The sequence below is a fragment of the Ranitomeya variabilis genome, chromosome 2 (assembly GCF_051348905.1).
Source record: "Ranitomeya variabilis isolate aRanVar5 chromosome 2, aRanVar5.hap1, whole genome shotgun sequence".
NCBI lineage: Eukaryota > Metazoa > Chordata > Amphibia > Anura > Dendrobatidae > Ranitomeya > Ranitomeya variabilis.
Genome location: NC_135233.1, coordinates 356424078 through 356451508, shown reverse-complemented (window position 1 = coordinate 356451508; position 27431 = coordinate 356424078). Strand labels below are relative to the sequence as shown.

General features: G+C 45.8%; 1 protein-coding gene across 1 annotated transcript in view; it reads left to right on the top strand.

Moving 5' to 3' along the window:
- LOC143805883 (cytochrome P450 2A4-like) overlaps nucleotides 1-15378 on the top strand; it is a 196960-nt gene extending 181582 nt beyond the window's left edge. Inside the window, exons 9-10 of the mRNA XM_077285623.1 lie at nucleotides 11787-11928; nucleotides 15015-15378. Coding sequence (XP_077141738.1) covers nucleotides 11787-11928; nucleotides 15015-15199 — 327 coding nt within the window. The 3' untranslated portion in view covers nucleotides 15200-15378. The remainder of the gene's footprint in view (nucleotides 1-11786; nucleotides 11929-15014) is intronic.
- Nucleotides 15379-27431: the final 12053 nt, after the last annotated feature.

The window sequence follows — 27431 nt, the reverse complement described above, 5'->3', positions numbered from 1 at the left end:
CGGCCGGTCCGATGGCACCTCCAGAGTTCCCTTTGCAGGTGGAAATCTGTGCCGACCTTCTATCGCTTGTGTGTTGTAGTCCTTCCCTGCTGTGCTTACGGGATAGTCCTCACAACTATTGTGTCTGTTTCTGACGTTCCCTCACAACTCGATTATGATGTTCTTCTTCGTCCCCCCAGATGATATGGCTAGGACGCACCCATATGACGGGTAGGCTCGGAGGTCTTCCGGGACCCTAGAGTCGCCCCTCTCCAAATGTTGCCCCCTGTGTCTGCTTAGGTGATTTTGGGTGAGACAGCCCGCCTAGAACTGACTGTCCTGCCGTAGGTTTGAAGTAAGGCCTGGAGCTCAATACTTCCTCGGCGTTTCCGGCCACCGGCTGCGCGCCTCAGTAGGATGTTGCCTCGTCTTACAGCACGACTCCTACTTGTGTTTCTCCTTGTTGCGTTGATCTCGTTTCTCACTCAGCCCAATAAACCTCGCTTCTTGTCCTTTCTTGGGGTACCGCCACAATGAAGTGCAGGCGTGGTCCCGTAACGTTCTTTCTGTTCGCTAGGCCTCTGTCAGGATCCCACCCCTCACAGGGACCCCCCTGAATCTTCCCCTGCAACACCCTCTGCCACAGGATGTTGCCTGGTTCCAACCCATTCAGCTTCTGACTAACTTCCTATCTAACCCCCAGTTTTACCAGATTGTGAGGAGTGGCCTAATACATAGCACCCTTAGCTCCCCCTGGAGGCCAGACTGTGAAGTGTATTGGTGTCTGTGATACCTGGTCAGGTGAACTCCTTCAGTGCCATCAGATGTACCATAGCCCCCCTTAGCGGCGGAGCATCAGTACTGCAACGACCAGGACTCTGGAGCGCTGCATATATGTATGAGAGGCTTCTGCTGGGCTGTATATATATGAGGGGCTTCTGCTGGGCTCTATATGTCAGAGGCTTCTGCTGGGCTCTATATGTATGAGAGGCTTCTGCTGGGCTGTATATGTATGAGAGACATCTGCTGGGCTGTATTTATATGAGGGGCTTCTGTGTTATGATCTGGTGGCCTAAGAGCAGCATGGGATGTACTCTGGAGAAGGTGGTACTGTACTGACCGCAGACCCTGAGCTTAACACCGCAAATAGAAGTAGCCGTGGAATGTACCTAGCACTCCCTAGACATCTCGACACAGCCGGAGGACTAATTACCCCTAGAGATAGAAACGGGAAAACTATCTTGCCTCAGAGAAAATCCCCAAAGGATAGACAGCCCCCCACAAATATTGACTGTGAGAGGAGAGGGAAAAAACATACACAGACTGAAATCAGAATTTAGCACAGGAGGCCACTTCTAGCTAGATAGAAAGGATAGGACAGAGTACTATGCGGTCAGTATTAAAACACTAGAAAATATCTACCACAGAAAATACAGAATCTCCACATCTAACTAAAGATATGGAGGGTATATCTGCATCTCCAGAGATACCAGCTTGGCTAAACAAATCCTTATACAGGCCAAGCTGGACTAGACAAAAACATGGAAAAGAACTGAACAATAATGCCCACAGCATGTGGACAGCAGAAAATCAAGGCCAGAACTTATCTTTGTTGAAATGAACAGCAAAGCAGAAGAGACCAGGCAGGGATGTGAATCCTCCAAGAACAAAGGACAACTGGCACTGACTAAAGGGTCAAGCAAGACTAAATAGCCCAGTCAGAATTACAAAAAGTGGACACACCTGATAAATGCTGCGATCCAGAGACAGCAGCACTACCACTTATAACCACCGGAGGGAGCCCAAGAGCAGAATTCACAACAGTACCCCTCTTGAGGAGGGGTCACCGAACCCTCACCAGAGCCCCTAGGCCGATCCGGACGAGCCAAATGAAAGGCACGAACCAAATCCTCAGCATGTACATCGGAGGCAACAACCCAAGAATTATCCTCCTGGCCATAACCCTTCCATTTGACAAGATACTGAAGCTTCCGCCTCGAAAAATGAGAATCCAAAATCTTCTTAACCACATACTCCAACTCCCCATCAATCAACACCGGGGCAGGAGGATCAACAGAGGGAACAACGGGCACCACATATTTCCGCAACAAAGATCTATGAAAAACATTATGGATGGAAAAAGAGGCTGGAAGGGCCAAACGAAAAGACAGTGGGTTGATAATCTCAGAAATCCTATAAGGGCCAATAAACCGAGGCTTAAACTTAGGGGAAGAAACCTTCATAGGAACATGACGGGAAGACAACCAGACCAAATCCCCAACCTGAAGCCGGGAACCAACACACCGACGACGGTTAGCAAAACGCTGAGCCCCCTCCTGAGACAACACCAACTTGTCAACAACATGAGCCCAAATTTGCTGCAACCTGTCAACCACAGAGTCCACCCCAGGACAATCAGAAAGCTCAACCTGCCCTGAAGAAAAACGAGGATGAAAACCAGAGTTACAAAAGAAGGGTGAAACCAAGGTAGCAGAACTAGCCCGATTATTAAGGGCAAACTCAGCCAATGGCAAGAAAGCCACCAAATCATCCTGATCAGCAGACACAAAGCATCTCAAATAAGTTTCCAAAGTCTGATTAGTTCGCTCGGTTTGGCCATTTGTCTGAGGATGAAATGCGGAAGAAAAAGACAAATCAATGCCCAGCCTAGCACAAAAGGCCCGCCAAAACCTAGAAACAAACTGGGAACCTCTATCGGACACAATATTCTCCGGAATGCCATGCAAACGAACCACATGCTAAAAAAACAACGGAACCAAATCAGTAGAGGAAGGCAATTTAGGCAAAGGTACCAAATGAACCATCTTAGAAAACCGGTCACAAACCACCCAGATAACCGACATCCTCTGGGAAACCGGAAGATCCGAAATAAAATCCATAGAAATATGCGTCCAAGGCCTCTCAGGGACAGGCAAAGGCAAAAGCAACCCACTAGTGCGGGAACAGCAAGGCTTGGCCCACGCACAAGTCCCACAGGACTGCACAAAAGAACGCACATCCCGTGACAAAGAAGGCCACCAAAAGGACCTACCAACCAATTCTCTGGTCCCAAAGATCCCAGGATGACCAGCCAACACAGAACAATGAACTTCAGAAATAACTTTACTAGTCCATCTGTCAGGAACAAACAGTTTCCCCACTGGACAGCGGTCAGGTTTATCAGCCTGAAACTCCTGAAGAACCCGTCGTAAATCAGGGGAGATGGCAGAAAGAATCACCCCTTCCTTCAGAATGCCAACCGGCTCAAGGACCCAAGGAGAATCAGGCAAAAAGCTCCTAGAGAGGGCATCAGCCTTAACATTCTTAGAACCCGGAAGATACGAGACCACAAAATCAAAACGGGAGAAAAACAGGGACCATCGGGCCTGTCTAGGATTCAGCCGTTTGGCGGACTCGAGGTAAATCAGATTCTTATGATCGGTCAAGACCACAATACGATGCTTGGCCCCCTCAAGCCAATGTCACCACTCCTCAAATGCCCACTTCATAGCCAACAACTCACGATTGCCGACATCATAATTGCGTTCCGCAGGCGAAAATTTTCGAGAAAAGAAGGCACACGGTTTCATCAAGGAACCATCAGAATTCCTCTGAGACAAAACTGCCCCTGCCCCAATGTCAGAAGCGTCAACCTCAACCTGAAATGGAAGGGAGACATCCGGCTGAAGCAACACAGGCGCAGAAGTAAATCGGCATTTAAGCTCCTGAAAGGCAGAAACAGCTGCAGAGGACCAATTCATCACATCAGCACCTTTCTTCGTCAAATCGGTCAGGGGTTTAACCACACTGGAGAAGTTGGCAATGAAACGGCGATAAAAATAAGCAAAGCCCAAACATTTCTGAAGGCTCTTCACGGATGTGGGCTGGATCCAATCATGAATGGCCTGAACCTTAACCGGATCCATTTCTATAGATGAGGGAGAAAAAATGAAGCCCAAAAAAGAAACCTTCTGTACTCCAAAAAGGCACTTAGACCCCTTCACGAACAAAGCATTCTCACGAAGGATCTGAAATACCATCCTGACTTGTTTCACATGAGACTCCCAATCATCTGAAAAAATCAAAATATCATCCAAATATACAATCATGAATTTATCAAGATAATTCCGAAATATATCATGCATGAAGGACTGAAACACAGATGGAGCATTAGAGAGTCCGAATGGCATCACAAGGTATTCAAAATGGCCTTCGGGCATATTAAACGCAGTTTTCCATTCGTCACCCTGCTTAATACGAAAAAGATTATATGCCCCTCGAAGGTCAATCTTAGTAAACCAACTAGCCCCCTTAATCCTAGCAAACAGATCAGAAAGCAAAGGCAAAGGGTATTGGAATTTGACCGTGATTTTATTCAAGAGGCGATAATCAATACAGGGTCTCAAGGAGCCATCCTCTTGGCAACAAAAAAAAAACCTGCTCCCAATGGTGAAGAAGATGGCCGAATATGCCCCTTCTCTAAAGACTCCTTTACATAGCTCCGCATGGGGGTATGTTCTGGCACAGACAGGTTGAAAAGTCGGCCCTTAGGGAACTTACAGCCTGGGATCAAGTCAATAGCACAATCACAGTCCCTATGCGGTGGAAGGGAACTGGACTTGGGCTCATTGAATACATCCTGGAAATCTGACAAAAACTCAGGAATTTCAGAAGAGGGGGAGGAGGCAATTGACATCAAAGGAACGTCACCATGAACCCCCTGACAAACCCAACTAGTCACAGACATAGATTTCCAATCCAATACCGGATTCTGCACCTGTAACCATGGGAAACCCAGCACAATAGCATCATGCAAATTATGCAACACCAGAAAACGACAATCTTCCTGATGGTCTGGCGCCATGCACATGGTCAGCTGTGTCCAAAACTGAGGTTTATTTTTAGCCAATGGTGTAGCATCAATGCCCCTCAAAGGAATAGGACTCTGTAAAGGCTGCAAGGGGAAACCACAATGTCTGGCAAATTCTAAGTCCATTAAGTTTAGAGCGGCGCCTGAATCCACAAATGCCATGACAGAAAATGACGATAATGAGCAGATCAGGGTCACAGATAACAGAAATTTAGGTAGTACAGTACTGATGGTAACAGAACTAGCGATTCTCTTGGTACGCTTAGGGCAATCAGAAATAACATGAGCAGAATCGCCGCAGTAAAAACACAACCTATTCTGACATCTGAATCCTTGTCGTTCAGCTCTAGACACAATCCTATCACACTGCATAGGCTCAGGACTCCGCTCAGAAGACAATGCCATAGTGTGCACAACTCTGCGCTCGCTTAAGCGCTGATCAATCTGAATGGCCAGAGACATAGAATCACTCAGACCAGCAGGCGTGGGGAACCCCACCATAACATCCTTAACGGATTCAGAGAGACCCTTACTGAAAATTGCCGCCAAGGCATCCTCATTCCATTTAGTCAGCACAGACTATTTCCTAAATTTCTGGCAATATGATTCTGCCGCTTCTTGACCCTGACACAGGGCCAACAAGGTCTTCTCAGCATGATCCACTGAATTAGGTTCATCATACAATAACCCAAGCGCCTGAAAAAAGGTGTTTATATTAAGCAAAGCCGGATTCCCAGGTTCCAGGGCAAATGCCCAATCCTGGGGGTCACCATGCAGCAGAGATATAACAATTTTAACCTGCTGGATGGAATCACCAGAGGAACGGGGTTTCAGAGCAAAAAACAGTTTACAGTTATTTTTAAAGCTCAAAAATTTGGACCTGTCCCCAAAAAACAAATCAGGAGTTGGAATTCTAGGCTCTAAAACCGGAGTCTGAGTGACATAATCGGAAATACCCTGTACTCTAGCAGCAAGTTGATCCACACGAGAAGCCAATCCCTGAACATCCATGCCAGTGCCAAACTCCTGAGCCACCCAGAGGTAAAGAGGGAAGGAAAAAAAAAAACACAACAGACAACAGAAAAAAAAATTGCTCAGCACTTTCTTTCCCTTCTTCTGAGATGCGGTTAACTCATTGTTGGCCAGTTGTACTGTTATGATCTGGTGGCCTAAGAGCAGCATGGGACGTACTCTGGAGAAGGTGGTACCTGTACTGACCGCAGACCCTGAACTTAACACCGCAACTAGAAGTAGCCGTGGAATGTACCTTTCACTCCCTATACATCTCGACACAGCTGAAGGACTAATTACCCCTAGAGATAGAAACGGGAAAACTATCTTGCCTCAGAGAAAATCCCCAAAGGATAGACAGCCCCCCACAAATATTGACTGTGAGAGGAGAGGGAAAAAACATACACAGACTGAAATCAGAATTTAGCAAAGGAGGCCACTTCTTGCTAGATAGAAAGGATAGGACAGAGTACTATGCGGTCAGTATTAAAACACTAGAAAATATCCACCACAGAAAATACAGAATCTCCACATCTAACTAAAGATATGGAGGGTATATCTGCATCTCCAGAGATACCAGCTTGGCAAAACAAATCCTAAACAAACAAAGGACAACTGGCACTGACTAAAGGGTCAAGCAAGACTAAATAGCCCAGTCAGAATTACAAAAAGTGGACACACCTGATAAATGCTGCGATCCAGAGACAGCAGCACTAACACTTATAACCACCGGAGGGAGCCCAAGAGCAGAATTCACAACACTTCTGCTGGGCTGTATATGTATGAGAGGCTTCTACTGGGCTGTATATGTATGAGAGGCTTCTGCTGGGCTGTATATATATGAGGGGCTTCTGCTGGGCTGTATATGTATGAGAGGCTTCTGCTGGGCTTTATATGTATGAGAGGCTTCTCCTGGGCTGTATATGTATGAGAGGCTTCTGCTGGGCTGTATATATATGAGGGGCTTCTGCTGGGCTGTATATGTATGAGAGGCTTCTGCTGGGCTGCATATGTATGAGAGGCTTCTGCTGGGCTGTATATATATGAGGGGCTTCTGCTGGGCTCTATATGTCAGAGGCTTCTGCTGGGCTCTATATGTATGAGAGGCTTCTGCTGGGCTGTATATGTATGAGAGGCTTCTCCTGGGCTGTATATGTATGAGAGGCTTCTGCTGGGCTGTATATACATGAGGGGCTTCTGCTGAGCTGTATATATATATATATATATATGAGGGGCTTCTGCTGAGCTGTATATATATATATATATATATATATATGAGGCATTGTGATTACTCGTTAGTTCCACCCCTGCACAGTAGCTCTGCCCCCCACATCACCAGAAATAAATCCCACCCCCCACCCCATTACCACACACCATCCCGCCACCCACCACATTACCACACACAATCCCGCCCCCCACCACATTACCACACACAATCCCGCCCCCTCCCCATTACCAAACACAACACCGCCCCCCCACCACATTACCATGCACAATCAGCACCACATCACCACACTCAATCCCGCCCCCTCACCACATTACCACACATAATCCCGCCCCCTCACCACATCACCACACACAATCCCCCCCCCACCACATCACCACACACAATCCCGCTCCCCACCACATTACCACACACAATACCACCCGCCCACCACATCACCACACACAATCCTGCCCCCCCACCACATTACCACACACAATCCACACATCACCACACACAATCCTGCCCCCACCACGTTACCACACACAATCCCGCCCACCCACCACATCACCACACACAATCCCGCGCCCCACATTACCACACATAATCCCGCCCCCCCACCTCATTACCACACAATCCCACCCCCCACCACATTACCACACACAATCCTGCCCCCACCACTTCACCACACATAATCCCGCCCCCCCACCACATTACCACACATAATCCCGCCCCCCCACCACATTACCACACATAATGCCGCCCCACCACATTACCACACACAATCCCGCCCCCCACCACATTACCACACACAATCCCGCCCCCCACCACATCACCACACATAACCCCGCCCCCCCACCACATTACCACACAATCCCACCCCCCACCACATTCCCACACACAATCCTGCCCCCACCACTTCACCACACACAATCCCGCCCCCCACCACATCACCACACATAACCCCGCCCCCCACCCCATTACCACACACAATCCCGCCCCCCACCACATTACCACACACAATCCCGCCCCCCACCTCATTACCACGCCCAACACCGCCCCCCACCACATTACTATACACAATCCGCACCACATCACACTCAATCCCGCCCCCCCACCACATTACCACACATAATCCCGCCCCCCACCACATCACCACACACAATCCCGCCCCCCCACCACATCACCACACACAATCCCGCTCCCCACCACATTACCACACACAATACCGCCCGCCCACCACATCACCACACACAATCCCACCCTCCACCACATTACCACACACAATCCGCACATCACCACACACAATCCTGCCCCACCACATTACCACACACAATTCCGCCCCCCACCACATTACCACACACAATTTCGCCCCCACCACATTACCACACACAATCCTAACCCCCACATTACCACACATAATCCCGCCCCCCACCCCATTACCACACACAATACCGCCCCCCCACCACATTACCACACACAATCCCACCGCCCCACCACATTACCACACATAATCCCGCCCCCCCACCACATTACCACACATAATCCCGCCCCCCACCACATTACCACACATAATCCCACCCCCCCACCACATCACCACATAATCCCGCCCCCACCACATTACCACACATAATCCCACCCACCACCACATCACCACACATAATCCCGCCCCCCCACATTACCACAGATAATCCCGCCCCCACCACATTATCACACATAATCCCGCCCCACCACCACATTACCACACATAATCCCGCCCCCCACCACATTACCACACATAATCCCACCCCCACCACAGAAATTTGCTTAGATGCTGGAATGAATAAAAAACGCACATCTTACTGAATCCAGTTTATTTTTATATTATTGTTATTACCTTCATTTTAAGTTAATTTGCCACCTGCGTAAGCGCTATTGAATGTTGTCATTATTTACTTTAGTTTAATCACCAGCAGCGTTAATTAGATAGCAATGAGCGTGCCAAGCGTTAGCTGGCTGGAAACAGCTAATATATATATATATATATATATATATATATATATATATATATATATATATATATATATATATATATATGAGGGGCGAGGCTGTTGCTGTGTTGGCTGTATATAGAATAGAGGCTGAGGGGCTGTATAAAGTGTATACACAGCACTATTCTGTAAACAGGTCCACAATATATACATACAGTATACACAGACACACTGTAATGCAGGATATAGTGAGGACCTGTATATACAGTGTAGTACTGTGTAGGACAGGAGCTGCAAGAAAGATACACAGACAGACACACATAGACACACAGACACAGATCATACTCGCCCACCGCGACACTGTGAAGATTGAACCACTTCAGCTCTGGATCTTCAATGACTGAAGACCCAGAGAGAAGTCCTGCCGCGCTCTGCGGTGGAGAATCCTCTTCTCGCGCCGACATCGTGGCTCTGCCTTTTTCCTCGAAGGTAGCTGAACAAACTCTCATCTGATCTAATCCGAGGGAGCGATCATATAGCTGAATAGGTAGCGCCTAGAAGCTTCTGTTGGGATCGGAGAAGGCTGCCGCATGCCATAAGCTAAGCATTAGGTACAGGGAGGGTACTAAGGAAGTCTGGCTAGGCTAGCCAGGTCAGTGGATGCTGACACAGGTCAGGTGCCATGACTCTGCCGCTCTGCGCCAGCCAGCCAGGTCCCTACACTTTCAATAGTTTCTCTTTTGTTAAATATTCCTTATCATTAGAAACGGTTCACAGCAAAGAGACGTGTATTTTACATGTTTTGAGATATTTATCCCTATATTGGTGGGAGGCCCCCGCTTGGTGGGTGGCCCACCCCTAAATCCGGGCCTGGCTGACCATGTGGTGTGCGACACATAAGCAGACATATCTTGTTTCATTTATGAAGGAGGGACTCTTAAAGTCACAAAGCCTACTTTTAGAGGGGCATTAGGCTGCATTAATATTCTTATAGGGCCATTGTTAAACAGTGGGTCTCCTATACTGTTATTGCCTATGCAGTGAGTGGCTGGGCTGCCAAGAATTACGACGCACACCAATACCCCTTTCACGAGAGGTACAGGATGGCTTCCTAAAAAAATGTTGCATTGAATGCAAGGCCTGCCCTGCTGTCAAGTCATATGCACCCCAAGAAGCCTTTGAACCCAGGTACTGGATGGCCACAGGAAAGCCGACTTTACCTTATTCATTTTGGACTCCCATACTGGTTTCTTATGCATTGACTGCAAGGCCTGCCCTGCTACCAAGTCATATGCACCCAAATAAGCCTTTGAAACCACATACTGGATGGCCACAGGAAAACCCACTTCACATTCTGTAGTTGGTCCTGCCATACTGTTTCCTTATGCATTGAATGCACGTACCCCAATCCCCCTTGGAAGAAATATGGAGGAGGGCCTCCTTAAAAAACTGTCCCATTACAAAGGAGCGAGTCTCCTAGACTTGTAATGCCCATATACTAAGTGTATGGGCTGACAAACATTTTCTCCTGGGGGGGTACAAATCAACATACTATGTTAATATTTTTATTATGGGCATCATAAACACCCTTGCAAAAAACTATAGTGGCTGTAGCAGCACGGAACACGTTAACCCTACTGATCTAGTGGAGGTGGATGATGAGACGTGGAGGAAGGCCTCATTAAAAATAGGCCCAATTTAAAGGAGCGGGTCTCCTATACTTGGAATGCCCATACACTAACTGTACGGGCTGATAAACATTTCCCTATGGGGGGTAAAAAATGTAAAAAAAATTGTTTACGGGCATCATAAACACCCTTGCAAAAAACTAGAGTGGCTGTAGCAGCACAGAACACGTTAATCCTGGTGATCTAGTGGCGGTGGTTGATGAGACGTGGAGGAAGGCCACATTAAAAATTAGGCCCAATGTAAAGGAGCGGATCTCCCAGACTTGTAATGCTCATACACTAAGTGCATAGGCTGAAAAACATTTTCCCCTCGGGGAGACACATCAACCTACTGTGTAAATAATTGTTGTTATAGACATCCTAAACACTCTTGGAAAACAATGTAGTGGCTGTTTTATCATGGAACACAGTCACCCTGTTGATGTAGGGGTGGTGAAGGAAGAGATGTGGAGTATGGCCTGTGAAAAAGGTCTTCACGGTTTAAAGGAGTGGGTCTCTTATACTTGTAGTGCCCATACACTAAGTGCATGTGCTGACAAACATTTCTCCATGGGGGGTACATTTTTTTAAAAAAATTTTTTTATTGGGATTATAGACACCCTTGCCAAAAAATTGACTGGCTGTAGCAGGATAGAACACGTTCACCATAGTGGTCCTCCCTGTCCTCAGGCCATCCACGCTGAACAGACGGTATGACAGTTGTGCTTGTGGTACCGTCTATAGTGCATGAAAGTAGCAAGACAGGATGTTGTTAGATCTGCCTAGGGGTCTCCACTTCACCCCCCTTCCCTAGTGTTTGGGCTTCCCCTCCCTCTCCCTATTGTTGTGCATCTTGCTTCTCCAATCACCCATATGATTAAAGGCTAAATTTTAACTACTTTACTTTGGCACTGGAGAACATCCCCTTTTGTACCATTGGGAGCTATTTGACCTTGAAGCTAGACCAGTGCATACTCCATGCATCACACCCAGACTACAGACTGTCTGCTCTGAAATTTCCTGGGATATTTATCTCTAACACAGGAATGATGAGTTGAACTAACACTTTTTGTGTTGTGTTTAAGGGCACAGAAATTTACCCTTTACTCTGTACCGTTCATCGTGACCCCAAACAGTTTTCTTCTTCGTGGAAGTTTGATCCAAACCGTTTCTTAGATGAGAGTGGCAAGTTCAAGAAGAATGAAGCAGTGATGCCTTTTTCAGTAGGTAAGAACTTGAAATCCATGCAGAGGTGCAGAGTTTGAGAATGTGACTGATATGGAGTCAAAAATTAAGTTAATTCTCTGAATGTAAAAAATTGTTAAAAATTATTGACTGCAAGAAGTAATCACGAGATATTATTTTTATTATGCATTTATTCAAGTTTATTTTCATTTTTGCACTTCAAACGCATCTTAGGCAAATTCTAGATGAGCATGTTACGAGAGCATTTATGTGTCTGTATTAAGGTTGCAACTAGTACTAGCCTAACTGTTGCTTTGGCGACACAAATTGAAGCTTTACGTTCATCAAACCTACATTTGGGCCAGGACATTGTGCATGTACAAGATACAATTCCCAGAGGACCGCCCCGGACCCACGTTTCACATTAGCTTTTTCAACAGGGATCTCTTGAAAAAGCTAACGCGAAACATCCGTCCGGAGTTGTCCCCTGGGAACTGTATCGTGCACTTGCATATGACTATGGGTGTTATTGATCCTAATTCTATGGCACATGCACTCTGAACTTTATTTCTTTACTTCCATTACTTTGGTTTATTCAATCAATTGCAACATATTTGCTGGTGTGCCTGTGAGTTTCAGGGGCGAAATTAAGTAATGTGCCACGCACAGACCAAGAGCGGGGTTGAGACACTAGCCATACATGGAACAGGGGAAAACGTTCAAGCACTGGCCACACATGGACCAGATATTTGGGTTCAGACCCTGGCCGCACAAGGAACAGGGATTCGGGTTCAGGACCTAACCACTCAAGGACCAGGGGACCTAACAGCTCAGTAGTAGCACACTTCACTCACTAATGACTCAATGTTGCTTATGCACCTTGTTATTGGGGAAGGTGCCTTTTAAACAGGATGCCTCCTAGCCAGTGGCTAGGGGCTTGCTTGCATGTGCACGTCCTGCACCTTTAAGAACGGGGAAGTGAACGCACTAGGCACACCACATCGTCACAGACACAGAAAGCAGGGAGCATGCGGGGGAACACGCCGCAAGGCAGAGGTGGTTAATATGTCGGCATCCCTGCATGGACGAGAAAGGGGAACCATGCAGGGGCACCGGCATTAGTGTTACATTGTCTGTGCATCTGCAGGGAGAATTCATTTCTGACCACTGAGCTGTCAACAAATCAGTCATCGAATGAACAAAATAATCATTCATAAGGTGATTAGGCTGTTTATGTCGGTATAAATATCATCATTATCATCAGCAAATTTCCCAATGTACACAGGGGACATGCTGCCAAAAAAAGTATGCTGTATGAGGACAGAATGATGGTGTTAAAGAACGTTCTGTCCCCATCCGTTTGTATTGGCCCAAATGAACAGGTCTGATGTAGGACCTGCCTTGAAATTGCTTAACTTTTATTATCAAGCATTAGAAGGAAGCTGGTTATCTGCCTTGCTGGTGCTATAATTCCAATAAAATTCAGGAAATGGTGTAGAGGATAGTCAGTGTGGTTTAATCTCATCTCATTTCGAAGTTGAACAAACTTTTTCCTCAAGAGAACCACAACCAAGGGAGAACATTGTTCTGCTTCAAAATGTGTTGAGATAACACAGCACTGACTATCCCCCACACAATCTTCTGGAATTTATTGGAATTACTCACCATCAGAGCAGATCACCAGCTTCCTTCTAATACTTGATAACTAAATTTGGCTCCTCCAACCTTTTGATGTTGCAGCCAGTGGCGTATCCAGGGGGGGCAGCTGGGGCATGTGCCCCGGGCACAGCCGACAGGGGGGCGCCAGCGGGCCGCCTGATGATGATGCGGCGGTCCAAGGGAGGCTCCTCGTCGAGTCATTCCCAGGGGTCGGCAGGGGAGGTGGAGCACTGGAGCGGGGTCTGTCTAATTATACTCACCTACTCCTTGCGCGGTCCCTGGTGGTCCCTGGCTCCCTAGCTTCTTCCTGTACTGAGCAGTCACATGGTACCGCTCATTACAGTAATGAATATGCGGCTCCACCTCCCATAGGGGTGGAGCCGCATATTCATTACTGTAATGAGCGGTAACGGTGACCGCTCAATACAGGAAGAAGCTGCCGGCACCGGGAAGCAGGTGAGTATAACGCGGAGGGGAGCGCTGCACAATATTCACCTGCTCCTCGTTCCAGCCGCCGCTCCGTCTTCAGCGTCTTCTGCAGTGACGCTGAGGTCAGAGGTCGCGGTGACGTAGTTAGTGCGCGCCCTCTGCCTGAAAGTCAGTGCACATTAGAAGTTGCTGAAGATGGAGCGGCGGCTGGAACGAGGAGCAGGTGAATATTGAAAGTGCCGGGGGCCTGAGCGACGGAGAGGTGAGTATGTTATTTTTTTTTTTTTTATATCGCAGCAACAGCAAATGGGGCAAGTGTCTGTATGGAGCATCTTATGGGGCCATAATGTTTGTGCAGCACTATATGGGGCATCTTATGGGGCAATAATCAATGTTTGTGCAGCACTATAACGGGGCAAGTGTCTGTATAGAGCATCTTATGGGGCCATAATGTTTGTGCAGCACTATATGGGGCAATTGTCTGTATAGAGCATCTTATGGGGAAATAACATTTGTGCAGCACTATATGGGGCAAGTGTCTGTATGGGGCCATAATCAACGTTTCTGCAGCACTATATTGGGCAAATGTGTCTATGGAGCATCTTATGGGGCCATTATTAACCTTTATGCAGGATTATATGGGGCTCCTGATTCAATATGGATATTCAAAAACACTTAACCTACTAATGTCTCAATTAATTTTACTTTTATTGGTATCTATTTTAACATTATGGGGATTCAGGAATGTACCTTGGCTTGGTCATACAGTTTCAATAGAGTTAAGGTTCAAATGGGGGAGGTTGGGGAGGGGGGCACCAAACTGATCCTTTGCCCCGGGTGCAGGAAAGGCTAGATACACCTCTGGTTGCAGCAGCTGGAACTTTTTAGTTTTTATAACTTTTTCTTTTGCTGGTTGGTCACACAGCCTTACAAGGAGACCAGTTAACTTACCTATTTCATCCCTTTTTTCATCAAATAAGACCGTATTGAGCTTGTATTGTACTATTATCTTTCTAACTTTTATTATTTACTCTTTCTAGGAAAGAGGATCTGCCCAGGCGAGGTTTTGGCCCGTATGGAACTTTTTATCTTTCTCACCACCATCCTACAAAACTTTAAACTAACTTCAATGACAGAATTTACAGAATCTGATATTGCTCCAAAAATGACTGGATTCTTAAATACCCCCATTCACTATGAGCTGTCATTTCTACCTCGCATCTGATGTATTTTGCTCTTCTCAGGCAGTTTATGGAAATATCTTTGACCTTTCCATGGATAATACTCAGTTATTCATCTTTGTCTAATTTACTTGTTCAACCTTATCATTACTATGTTGCCTTAATTTGTTTTGCATGATTTTATTTGTTCTGCCTGATTAAAATGCATATATAGGCTCATCTATATACATTGCATCAAATGCAAGAAAATGAAACATGAAGTAATCACCATGGAAGAATGTAATGATTCCTATGCTTACGCTCCTTCTTCCCAGTCAGGACTAGTGTTAGATAAAGTTTGGCCCTGGGCAAAATTAAAAGTGCGGCTTTAAATGCTAAGATATTGCACCATCACACACAAACATTTAAGGTGTTACACTGCTGATTTCAGGCTATAAAATAAGTGAAGATTGAGTATGTAAAAGTCAATTGTTAATAGTTTACACAGTCTCATGGACAATGATGGGCACGCAAATATCGCTAATGATTGTTCAGTCCCCATATACCATACAAGTTATCAATAGAGTTTTCAATATTCTGTCCCGATGACGACGATCGCTGGCGAATATTGTTTTTGCATTATTCACCGAGCACAGCCGAACACCATTAGAGTCAATGGGAGTAGAACTGTTCGAATATGTTCGGAAACGAATGTTAAACATAAATTCGGCACAAATAGGGTATGATTATGGCACAAATATGGCAAAATTCGGATTTGGTGATCGTTCCCAAACACATTCGCTCAACTCTCGCTATCAAGTGCACATTAGTGATGGGCGAGCACTAAAATGCTCAGGTGTTTGTTGCTCGGGTCGAGCAAATTGGAATAATCGCGTGCTCATAATACTAATAACACAAATATTACCATCAGTGACATGATACGCAGGAGCTCTGTATACAGTGTCAGTGTACAGGTAATACAGTGATCACCAGTGACATTATACACAGGAACTCTGTATATAGTGTCAGTGTACAGGTAATGCAGTGATCACCAATGACATTATATACAAGAACGGTGTATATAGTGTCAGTGTACAGGTAATACAGTGATCATCAGTGACATTATACACAGGAGCTCTGTATATAGTGTACAGGTAATACAGTGATCACCAGTGCCAATATACACAGGAGCTCTGTATATAGTGTCAGTGTACAGGTAATACAGGGATCACCAGTGACATTATACACAGGAGCTCTGTATATAATGTCAGTGTACAAGTAATACAGTGATCGCCAGTGACATTATACACAGGAGCTCTGTATATAGTGTCATTGTACACAAAATTCAGTGATCACCAATGCCATTATACACATGGTCTCTGTATAGAATGTCAGTGTACAGGTAACACTGTGATCACCAGTGACATTATACAGAGGAGCTCTGTATACAGTATATAGTGTAAGTGTACAAGTAACACACTGACTCACCCATGATGTCTGTAGTTGAAGTCTTTCATCTTCATCCAATGGAGACCATCATCACTTGTTCCAGCAAAGACTCGTCCCTGCAGAAAATAACATAGTTATCTATAGCTGATCACTTCCAGTGCACATTCCCCACTATTTTCCCCAGCTTCTACGCTATGTCAGATGAAGAAAAAAAGACATATTGCCACCCTGCACAGGAGCAGGACTCCCTTTTGTTCTCCCCAATGGAAGACAGTAACTTCAAAATAAATTATGTTACAGCAGTAATAATTTCCCCTGATTGACCCTTACAGTAATTATGTCCCCAGGTGCCACCATAAACCAATAATGTATGGTCCTCATCCTGACCTCCAACATGTGAAACTTTACTTGTACAACTTGGCAGCACATTCTTGTCAGTAACAACATCAACAGCAAGTCCCATGCAGTTCTCATTCTGCTCTATCCCTGCACTCAGTTCCACGTCCACCAGTACATTACGGGGTAATAGTGCCTTAGGAGGTACTGCAGCATTGTCCCTGTTCAGACTCACTGTACTTGGGGATTCTCCAGTCTGTTTCACACCAAGTCTGAGAGCATTGACCCATGCAATAATCTGCCACATGCTGAACAATCTGTGCCCTGTAATCTTCCGGACCGCTTCCTTCCTCCAGCTATGAACTGCTGCAATCCAGCTTCTTGACACCATACTTCTATCCTATAGACTCTGAATAGTTATACTTCACTTCTTAAATGTTGCGTGACTGCTGTGGTGTCCTGGGCCTAGAGCCCATGTGGACTGTTCGGGCACCCAGGCTCTTTCTGACTACTCCAGGAAACGTTCCTAACCTTATCACACAGCATCCCCTCCTATGTTAACCATTTCCTACACTACACCCTAGCTGGAATCTCTGTACACTAAAATTCCCCCATCTAGTGGCCAATTCAATAACTGCACTTACCATATACATTATACATAGCAGCATTACAACAGTATAACATTACACATATATACATTTAGCAAGACACGGTAATACACATAACAGTGTAGCAGTATCATTGTATAGGAGTGGTAATACACTAAATCCTGTAGTAGTACCATCATATGTTAACAATTATACAAACACTGATAATATACGGCAACGGGACGAAAGACAATGGCAAAGGTATAAACATAATATATCATACCCCCTACACACACTGTGCTCCTCACTGCTGTTTTGGGGAAAACCAGACTTAAGATTGTCTACAAGTGTGTTTTGTATCTCTAGATTTAGAGAATCCCTTTCTAGAGAGGAAGCCTCTGGAAAAATGTTCTCTTGTACAGTGGATCTGACAGAGTAGCAAACCAGCAGGCATCATGTTGCTGATAGTGCAGCAAGAAGGCGCTCATATGTCAGGCGCTTCCATGAGATCCAAGTCCAAGGGGTGTTGGTGGCGTGGTAACACTCAAGCTTGCTTCCTGCATCCATTCACTCCAATCACAGACAACAGAGAGAGGATCATTATCCTCTTCATCTCCTGACTTTTACGGGCTCATCATCTCTTACTCATCATCCTCCTCCATTTGTTTCTCAGCTCCTCCATTTTTACTAATAGTTTGCCTGGTACCATGAGCACCCCTTGATCACTGTAATCCACCCTTTGAATGAAACCATTGGTTTTACCATATCGTGTACTCAAAAATGGGAAATAAATTCCAAGTGCAGTGAAATTGAAAAAAGAGTGCAATTCCACAACGGCACAACATTTTTTTAAATTTGTTTTTTACCATGTTCACCAGATGCTAAAACTGACCTACCATTAGGATTGTCAAGGTCATTGCAAGTTCATAGACACCAAACATGTCTAGGTTCTTTTTTATATAAGTGGTGAAAAAAAAAAGTTTTGTAAAAAAAAAAAAATATTGCACCATTTTCCAATAACTGTAGCTTCTCCATTTTTCTTTATCTCTGGTTGGGAGAGGGCTTATTTTTTTGCATTCTGAGCTGACATTTTTAATGATACCATTTTAGTGTAGATACGATCTTTTGATTGCCCGTTATTGCATTTTAACCTCCAGAGCCCACATCAAAGGGGGAGACACGACATGCGCTGTATGAGCCGAAGGCGTCCCTCATGCATAGTGGAGATGGGATTTCATAAAATCCCATCCACTGTACTGTAACATCTGGCCAGAGCCGTATTTGCCACTAGGCACTTGAGGGCACGTGCCTAGTGCAGCAGGATGCAGGGCACGCACTTGAAGAAGGTTTTTTTTTTCTTTTTGTTTTTTTTTTAATTCTTTATTTAAGTTTTCACATTACAAAGACAAATATCAGAATATAAATGCTCACAGGTAGATCTCAAGTATACATTGATTCAGGAGAGACTGAGATGCACTAGAAGATACAGGAAATCAATGCAAATACAGCTGAAAAAAGACAAGTGAGCATAAAACATGAACAAACTGGTTCAGGCCTAAAGAAAGTAGCCTAAAAACGAAATAATAAGCTTGTAAAATGAATAAAGGCCACAGGATGTGACGGTAGGAATTAACTTTAAGCAATTTATTCGTTTCTGGGAGTGAGGAAGGACAAAAAGGCTCATTTAGAAGATAGGTCAGACGAAGTGGCAAGGCAACCAAGATGGTGGGCACGGTCATGGCATCGCATCATAAAACCCTGGAAAGAGGAGAGGGGGAAAAACAAAAGTCGTACATAGCATAGCGTATCGTAGGTAGAGATGGAATTCAGGGGGAGGGGTGGCTACGACCATTAGAGTGGGATGAAAATTTAATCCAGGGAAGCCAAGAGTTTTGGAATTTCTCGTGGGAGCGAGTTTCCCAACTAGAAAGTTCTTCCAAGCGAAATAGGTCCTGAACCTTTGAAGTCCATTCTTTCAGCGTTGGGGGAGTTACTTGCCTCCAATGTGTAGAGATCAGATGTTTGGCGGCAGCAACTAGGATGGGAAGCAACCCATGCTTCCCTGGTTTAAAAGTTGTGGAAGGGAGAGAGAGTATTACATCCTGGGGAGTCAGATCGCGTGACATTAGGCCCATACTTTGTAAAGATTTATTTATACCGGACCAGAAACATGATAGTCCCGGGCATAGCCAAAAGATATGTAGAAGAGTCCCTATAGATTGGGAACATCTCCAGCACAGCGGAGAGTCCGTTAGCCCTAGGTGAAAAAGTCGCTCTGGGGTTCTGTACCACCTAGAAAGAATTTTAAACGCATTCTCTTGAAGTAAAATACATCTAGAGAAACCGTGGGAGTTAGCAAGTACCTGTTGAATTTCCCGGGGGGAAAGTGTGATTTTTAGTTCTGTCTCCCAGGAAGAGAGATAAAGAGGTTTAAATAGGTTTGGGGTCTTAAAGAGGTTTGCATATAGTTTAGAAACTAATCTGGTAATTGGCGATTTCAACCTAACCAGAAATTCAAGCCATAACCAGTCAGGGGATTGACTCTCGATTGACTTGAGTTTCGACATGATATGGCGAATATGGTATTTTTGAAGGAGATTGGAGGGTTGTTTTGACGCGTTTGATGGCCAATTGTCAGTGCATGGAACCTTGTTAGACAAAAATTGGGAGATTGTAACATTAGGCAGGGAGTCCCAAAGTCCGTAGGCATCTTTATAGTTGGGGTCTGTTAGCCAGGGAGCAACTTTGAGCGGGATATTGTCAAGAAAAAGGCAAAACAGAGGACGGTTTGGGATAAGGGTACGTCTAATGGATAATGTGTTGAGAATTATGTCATCCAGTTTTTGTTTCGGGGGAATAGTTGATGTCCAGAGATAACGATCTGCCTCCTTCCCCAACAGGGACAGTTCGAGTTGCGTGTTTAAGTTATCTGGGTTAGGTTTTTATAAGTTTATCCATCTAGCAAGATGGATTGCTTTATGATAGGTGCGAAAATCTGGCAAGCCGAGGCCGCCCTCGCCTCTGGGTAGAGAAAGGATTTTTAGAGGAAGTCTAGCTTTTTTATACTTCCACACAAATTGAGAGACCAATTGGTTAATCGAGAGGAAGAAAGAGTTAGGGAGATTTATAGGTACCATATTCATGGGGTAGAAAATTTTTGGGAAGATATAAGATTTTATGACGTTTATCCTACCTATCCAGGATAGATATGGTAGGTCGAACCTTTTTAAGTCTAGTTGTAAGGTATCTAGAAGGGGAATGTAATTATATTTATAAAGGGAAGAAGGGTCAGCCGTTAAATAAATTCCGAGGTATTTTAATTTTTCTGCAGGCCAGTTAAAGGGGGTGTCCTTTTTTAATATTGAGATATCTGACGTATTAGCCGAGATATTTAATGCTACTGACTTATTCATATTTATTTTGAAATTAGAAAGCTCTCCAAATTCTGCAAATAATGACATAAGTCTGGGAAAAGATGATCTTGGATTAGTGGTTAAAAGTAGGAGATCATCAGCGAAGGCAGCCACCTTGACCTCAGACCCGCCCACTTTAAGGCCTTTAATGTCCGTGTCTTGTCTTATCCTCTCCATCAAAGTCTCCATTACCATGACAAAGAGAGCGGGGGAAAGAGGACAGCCCTGTCTGGTGCCATTTCGTATTTTAAAGGGCTCCGAAAAGATCCCGTTCACCCCGACCCTAGCAGATGGGTCCACATAGAGGGACATAATGGCTTCTATGAAAGGGGGTGGGAAGGCAAATTTTTGTAATGTACAGACCATGTATTGCCAACTAATCCTGTCAAACGCTTTTTCAGCGTCTGTTGACAGAATGGCTAGTGGCGTTCTGGTAGTCCTAGCGTAGGAAATAGTGTGTAAGACTTTTACAGAGTTATCTCAAAAACCCCACCTGATCGGGGCGAATAATCCGATCTAGTAGTTTATTGATTCTTGAGGCCAATATCTTAGCCCACAGTTTAAGATCGGTGTTAAGTAACGAAAAGGGATGGTAATTACTGCAAAGGCTGTCATCTTTCCCCTCTTTTGGTATAATGGCAATGTAGGCTTCCAGTGCCTGACGGGGTGATGTCAGAGAATTTTTTATAGTATCCCACCGGGAACCCATCAGGGCAAGGAGATTTACCATTGGGGGTAACTTTTAAAATGTCTTCCACCTCTTTTAGTGTAACTTCGGCAAGAAGCGTATTACAATCCTTAGGGGAAATTGTCGGAAGGGAGAGAGGGGCCAAGAAGTTTTGAATTTTGGTTATGGCCGTTGAGCAGTCTTTCATGTCATCAGAGGGAGGCAGATTATAAAGAGATTCATAATATTGGCGAAAGGTCTCTGCAATTTCCCTAGAGTCTACAACTCTCTTGTTTGTCTTAGTGAAAAAATGTTTAACGAATTTCTTTTCTTTTTGCTGTTTAAGCAACTGGGTAGTAAGTTTGCTACTTCTGTTACCATGCATGTAGAAGCGATGTCTGCAATACATGAACAGTTTTGCTGATTTCACGTTTAACAAATCTTTGAGTTTGTTGCGGAGGGAAATAAGTTCTTTGAGAGACTCAGTCGATCTAGTGGTTTTGTGGGTATGCTCTGAAATGTTAATTTGATGGAGAAGAGACTGAATTTCTTTATCTCTCTGCTTTTTAATATACAAACTTAAAGAAATAAGTTCCCCTCTGAGGACGGCCTTATGTGTTTCCCAGATGATGGGAGAAATTTGCCCAGTGTTAATATTTTCATCAAAGAATCTACTGTAGAGATGGTGGTTTTTAGACTGTTCACATGTTTAGGGTTGTCAAGCAATGATTCGTTTAATCGCCAAGTCATGGTAGCTCTGGGTAAGGTGGAGATTATTATCTCCAGGAAGATAGGTGCATGGTCCGAAATTGTAATTTCCCCAATTCGGGATGATTTGATTAAATGTAGAGTGCGGGATTGCACAAGTAAATAATCTATAGAGTGGTATGAGTTATGTGGAGGCGAAAAGAAGGTGTAGTCTTTTGTGGTGGGAAAAAAGTTACGCCAGGGGTTCACTAACTGTAGAGATCTTAGTTTGTTTAAAAATTTTTGTCTCGCTTTTTGAGATATGGGGAAGGAGCCACTGGAAGCGTCTATACTGGGCTGTAACGTTAAGTTTAGGACTCCCCCCACGATCAATAACCCTTCCTGGAAAAGATGGAGAGTATCTAAAGTTTTAATGAGCCATTGAGTTTGATTGGAATTGGGGGCGTATAAGTTAGCTAGGGTAATTTTCGTGTTAGCTAATAGGCCTTTTACAAAGATATATCTGCCCTCCGAATCTGCCAAACTATCCCCGAATGTAAAGTGAAGACCCTTTCTAAGCACTATGCTTACTCCTTTAGAAGCAGAGGAGGAGCAACTATTATACCAAGTGGGGAAAGAGGAGAATGACACATTAAAGTGTGCATCTTGTAGAAACACTATTTGTGCAGATTGTTTTTTTAGCAATGAGAGGATTTGATTGCGCTTCGCGGGGGAATTAAGGCCCTTCACATTAAAGGATGCCACCGTGACCGAGCCCACATCAGTCCTACCTTCAGCCATCAGTCCTGTCCTCAAGATCCTCCGTTACACCATAGAGCCTGAAAAAACAATATAACAAGGTAAACAACCAACTTTGTACAGTATAAAGGTACCTTCACATGAAGCGACGCTGCAGCGATAGCGACAACGATGCCGATCGCTGCAGCGTCGCTGTTTGATCGCTGGAGAGCTGTCACACAGACCGCTCTCCAGCGACCAACGATGCCGAGGTCCCCGGGTAACCAGGGTAAACATCGGGTTGCTAAGCGCAGGGCCGCGCTTAGTAACCCGATGTTTACCCTGGTTACCAGCGTAAAATGTAAAAAAAACAAACAGTACATACTTACATGCGTCCCCCGGCGTCCGCTTCCTGCACTGACTGAGCGCCGGCAGTAGCAGGGCACAGCGGTGACGTCACTGCTGTGCCGTGCTTTCACTTTCACTTTGCGGCGCTCAGTCAGTGTGGGAAGCGGATGCCGGGGGACGCATGTAAGTATGTACTGTTTGTTTTTTTTACATTTTACGCTGGTAACCAGGGTAAACATCGGGTTACTAAGCGCGGCCCTGCGCTTAGTAACCCGATGTTTACCCTGGTTACCAGTGTAAAATATCGCTGGTATCGTGGCTTTTGCTGTCAAACACAACGATGCACGGCGATCGGACGACCAAATAAAGTTCTGAACTTTATTCAGCGACCAGCGACATCACAGCAGGATCCTGATCGCTGCTGCGTGTCAAACTAAATGATATCGCTAGCCAGGACGCTGCAACGTCACGGATCGCTAGCGATATCGTTACAAAGTCGTTTCGTGTGAAGGTACCTTAAGACTCGCCCACCGCAGGGGGGGGGGAGAACCCAAACATGAGCGAGAATTGTTCAAGTGGTGATCTTTAGGATAAAGATATCTAAAAAGACCGACAGGAAATGGGGAAACGTTCCCTAACAACCTGAAAACTACGAAAGAAGAACAAAAAACCATATCAGACGGTAGAAGGAGACCTCTCGACCAAATAAGTCGATCTCTATTCCAAGCAAAAAAGTGACCTGAGGAAGAATAGTATTAACTTCAAAAATAAACTTCACCTATTCAAGGCAGTTTATTAAGTATGACCCGCCTCATTGCTTGAAAGAGTTCAAGTGGGATGGTTTTTTGAGACGGTCTTCTTTGATTTTGGGGAAGCATGCTTCTTCTTTACAGTCCACTCCTGTGGTTTCGACAACTGAGGGAGGTTCCAACCTGTGTCGACTGGCATCCAGGAAGGAATGTCTACTGGAGTAATATCGAGAGCTTTCAGGCGTCTTCCAGGTCTGCAGGGGAGCGTATTGTGATCTGGCGATTCCCTAATGTAATAGCAAGGCCAAACGGGATGAGCCACTTGTATAGTAAGCCTTTTGCTCTCAGTTCTGTCAGAAGAGGTTTGAGAATTCGTCTCTTTGCGAGGGTGGATGGGGCCAGATCTTGGAAAATTTGAATCTGGGAGCCTTCATATGAGAGACTGTCTTTCTCCTTTGCGTTGGCTAAAATGGCTGCAGTGTCTATGAAACTCAGAAGGCCACATATGACATCTCTTGGAGGGTCGTTCTGTTTAGGTTTGGGCTTGAGAGCACGGTGAACTCTTTCGATGACAATTATGTTGGCCCTCTCTTTGCCAAGAAGGTTAGAAAAAATTTCTCTGGAAACCTTGTCCAGGGATTCGCGAGCAAAAGATTCGGGAATACCTCTTAATCTGATATTCTTTCTCCTACTGCGGTTTTCCTGGTCCTCCGCTGCCAACAGGGCTGTGTTTAGTTGGTGTTGTTGTTGAAGGAGTTTGTCTTGTAAACAAATTATTGCTTCGGTCGCTTCCACATTAGCCGCTTCTAAGGTCTCCACTCTCTGGCCCATTTGTTGTACGTCTGCTCACAAGCCAGCTATTTCCTCTAAGAGTGGTTGCATGCTTTGAGCCATCAGCTTCTTCATGAAGGCTCTGGATATTGGCACAGAGTCGTCCACATTAGATTCACAGTCTGAATCTTCCCCGCTAGAGTCTGTGTCACCCAGGTTGTCAGGGGAGAGAGTTCTCTTAGGTGTTTTTTTTGAAGGAGTCTGGATAGCATCAGGTTTCTTTTTGAGATATTTATCAAGGTCACCATGTGTGTTACTTCTCTGGCTTCCCGTTAGAGCTTTAATCAAACTTTTTTCACGCTCCTTATTTGATTTGCCCATGATAAAGCTTCTGAAAGCGTGATGTGCAATGATCACCACTTGAACATTCAGAGAAGGATCAGTTATCCATTTGTTTGTGTGGGGCTAATTCTTTGAGCTTGTTAGAGGGTATCACCCCAGTGTTAAGCTGTTTCTGAAATCTATAAAAACTAAATAGAATTATGAAAAGAAAAAGAAAAAAAAGAATAAAAAATAAACTGAAAGGGGGTGGGATTTGGAAGAGTACTTCTGTTGTGCTACCACTAGATGGCAGTGAAGTACCACATATTGCAATATAAGGAATATATGATGTACCAGCAGTAAATAGGGAATATAAAGTGTTATAGATAAGTTGAGTAGAACAATACAGGCACCCTGTGAGAATTGAAGGTATAAAGTAGTCACAACAAGCAGAATATCAACGGAGTGTGTGGGTATTAACTAGAGGTATGAATTAGGCACAGCAGGCAGTCTCATATCACTCGAAAGGAAGGTGGGATATCCACCTCACCCGGGTATGGGACAGCAGGGGATGCAGATCAGGTCCAGTAGCGTATGATAGTTTACTGGGGGTATTGAGTGTTGCTAACCTCCACAAGAGGTCTTACATCTCACAGCGAATAAAGCGGTGTGTCTACTATTGTTGTTGGGTATGGGGCAGCAGCAGGCACACACCTGATCCTGGAACCGAGAGGGTCTAGTGGGGAACAAACAAGTCTCTCTCTCCTGCAGATCCACACAAATCCCCACGCACCAGCAATTGAGACTCAAGATGGCGGCGTATGGTGGGAAGGGAGAAGGGACCCCCGAGTCTCTGTAAGTTCACCCTCAGCCGGGGTCCAGCAGTGAGTCTAAGGAGGCAGCTAGCTCTGTAGCAGGCAAGCCCTGGGGGTCCGCACCTCAGTCACCTGTGAGGCACCAGATCCGCCGGAGCCGTCGGCACAAGAAGGCCGAGGTAAGCAGCAAGCGATGGGGGAGGCCGCAGGAGAGGCTGCGGACGTACCTGCGGGACCCGGTCTGGGAACTCGCACCGAGGGCTCAGGCACCAACTCGTCTCAAACCGCGACGGAGGGAGCGAGGACGGCGTCTGGGTTAGCGCCTGCGTGCAGCGGCCCCTCACACAGCGCGGCAGGTCCAAGATGGCGCCTTTTCACCTCTCCTACCTCCCTCCCCGGCCGAGGCACGGGAGAAAGCGGTCCTCTCAGGCACGAGGCCCCCGTCCGGCAGATCCCAGGGCACCGGTCCCTCTGCGGCGTCCACGGCGGTGACCAGGCGGCGGTAATTCGGCTGGAGGGGAAGCGCCTTGGCTCCGGTATGCCCCGCAAGCAGGTGAGCGGCGTCCGGCAGAGCGTAGCAATGCGCGACCCCTAGGATGGATGTTTCGGGCTGCAGTGGTCTCAGCAGGAATAGGGGTCGGCGGGAAGCGCCGCCAGAGAGGCCGCGAGGTGCGCGACTCCCACGGGTCCTCTCACCTCTTCCCGGCGCCGCAGCACAATCCTCCAGGCTCCGCAGGTCGCTCTGAACAGCCAGCCAGGATCCCAGATGTAAAGGTGGTGGGGGGATTCCACTATAAGATATTCTGGCAGGGTCACCAAGCTTGGCGCCACCTGCAGTCCACAGCTGGCAGGAAGGGAAATCCACCAGGAGGCCTCAGGCCCACGTGTAGGCCTCTGGTTGAAATTGTATGAAAAACACCAAATTGTGTTTGATAAGAGACGGGGAAGTCCTCTGGGCCAGTAGGGAAGTGGATAAAGTCCTCTAATCTGATGGATGGTCTGTCCAAGCTTTAGATTAAATTAGATATTAGCAGCCAGCAGAGCAGCTCAATGGAGACACGTCCTGCTCCTTCAGCTGCTAGCCACGCCCCCTTTTTTTCTTTTTTTTAAAATAAAATCCGGGGTCAAGTGCCTGCCCCTCCCTCCTGCCCCCTCCCTGAAGACTTCATACTCACCCTCCGCCAGCGGTGCCTGCTGCAACTCCGTCTCAGCGCCGGCAGCTCGTCTTGTCCTCAGCAGTCACGTGGTACCGCTCATTAAGGTGATGAATATGGACGCATATTCATCACCTTAATGAGCGGTACCACGTGACCGCTCATACAGGAAGGAACTGGAAGACGCTGCAGAGATGCTGGGAAGTTCTGCGGCTTCTGCTCCCCCCACTTGATGCTCTTTACATTTTCAGGTGAGACATGA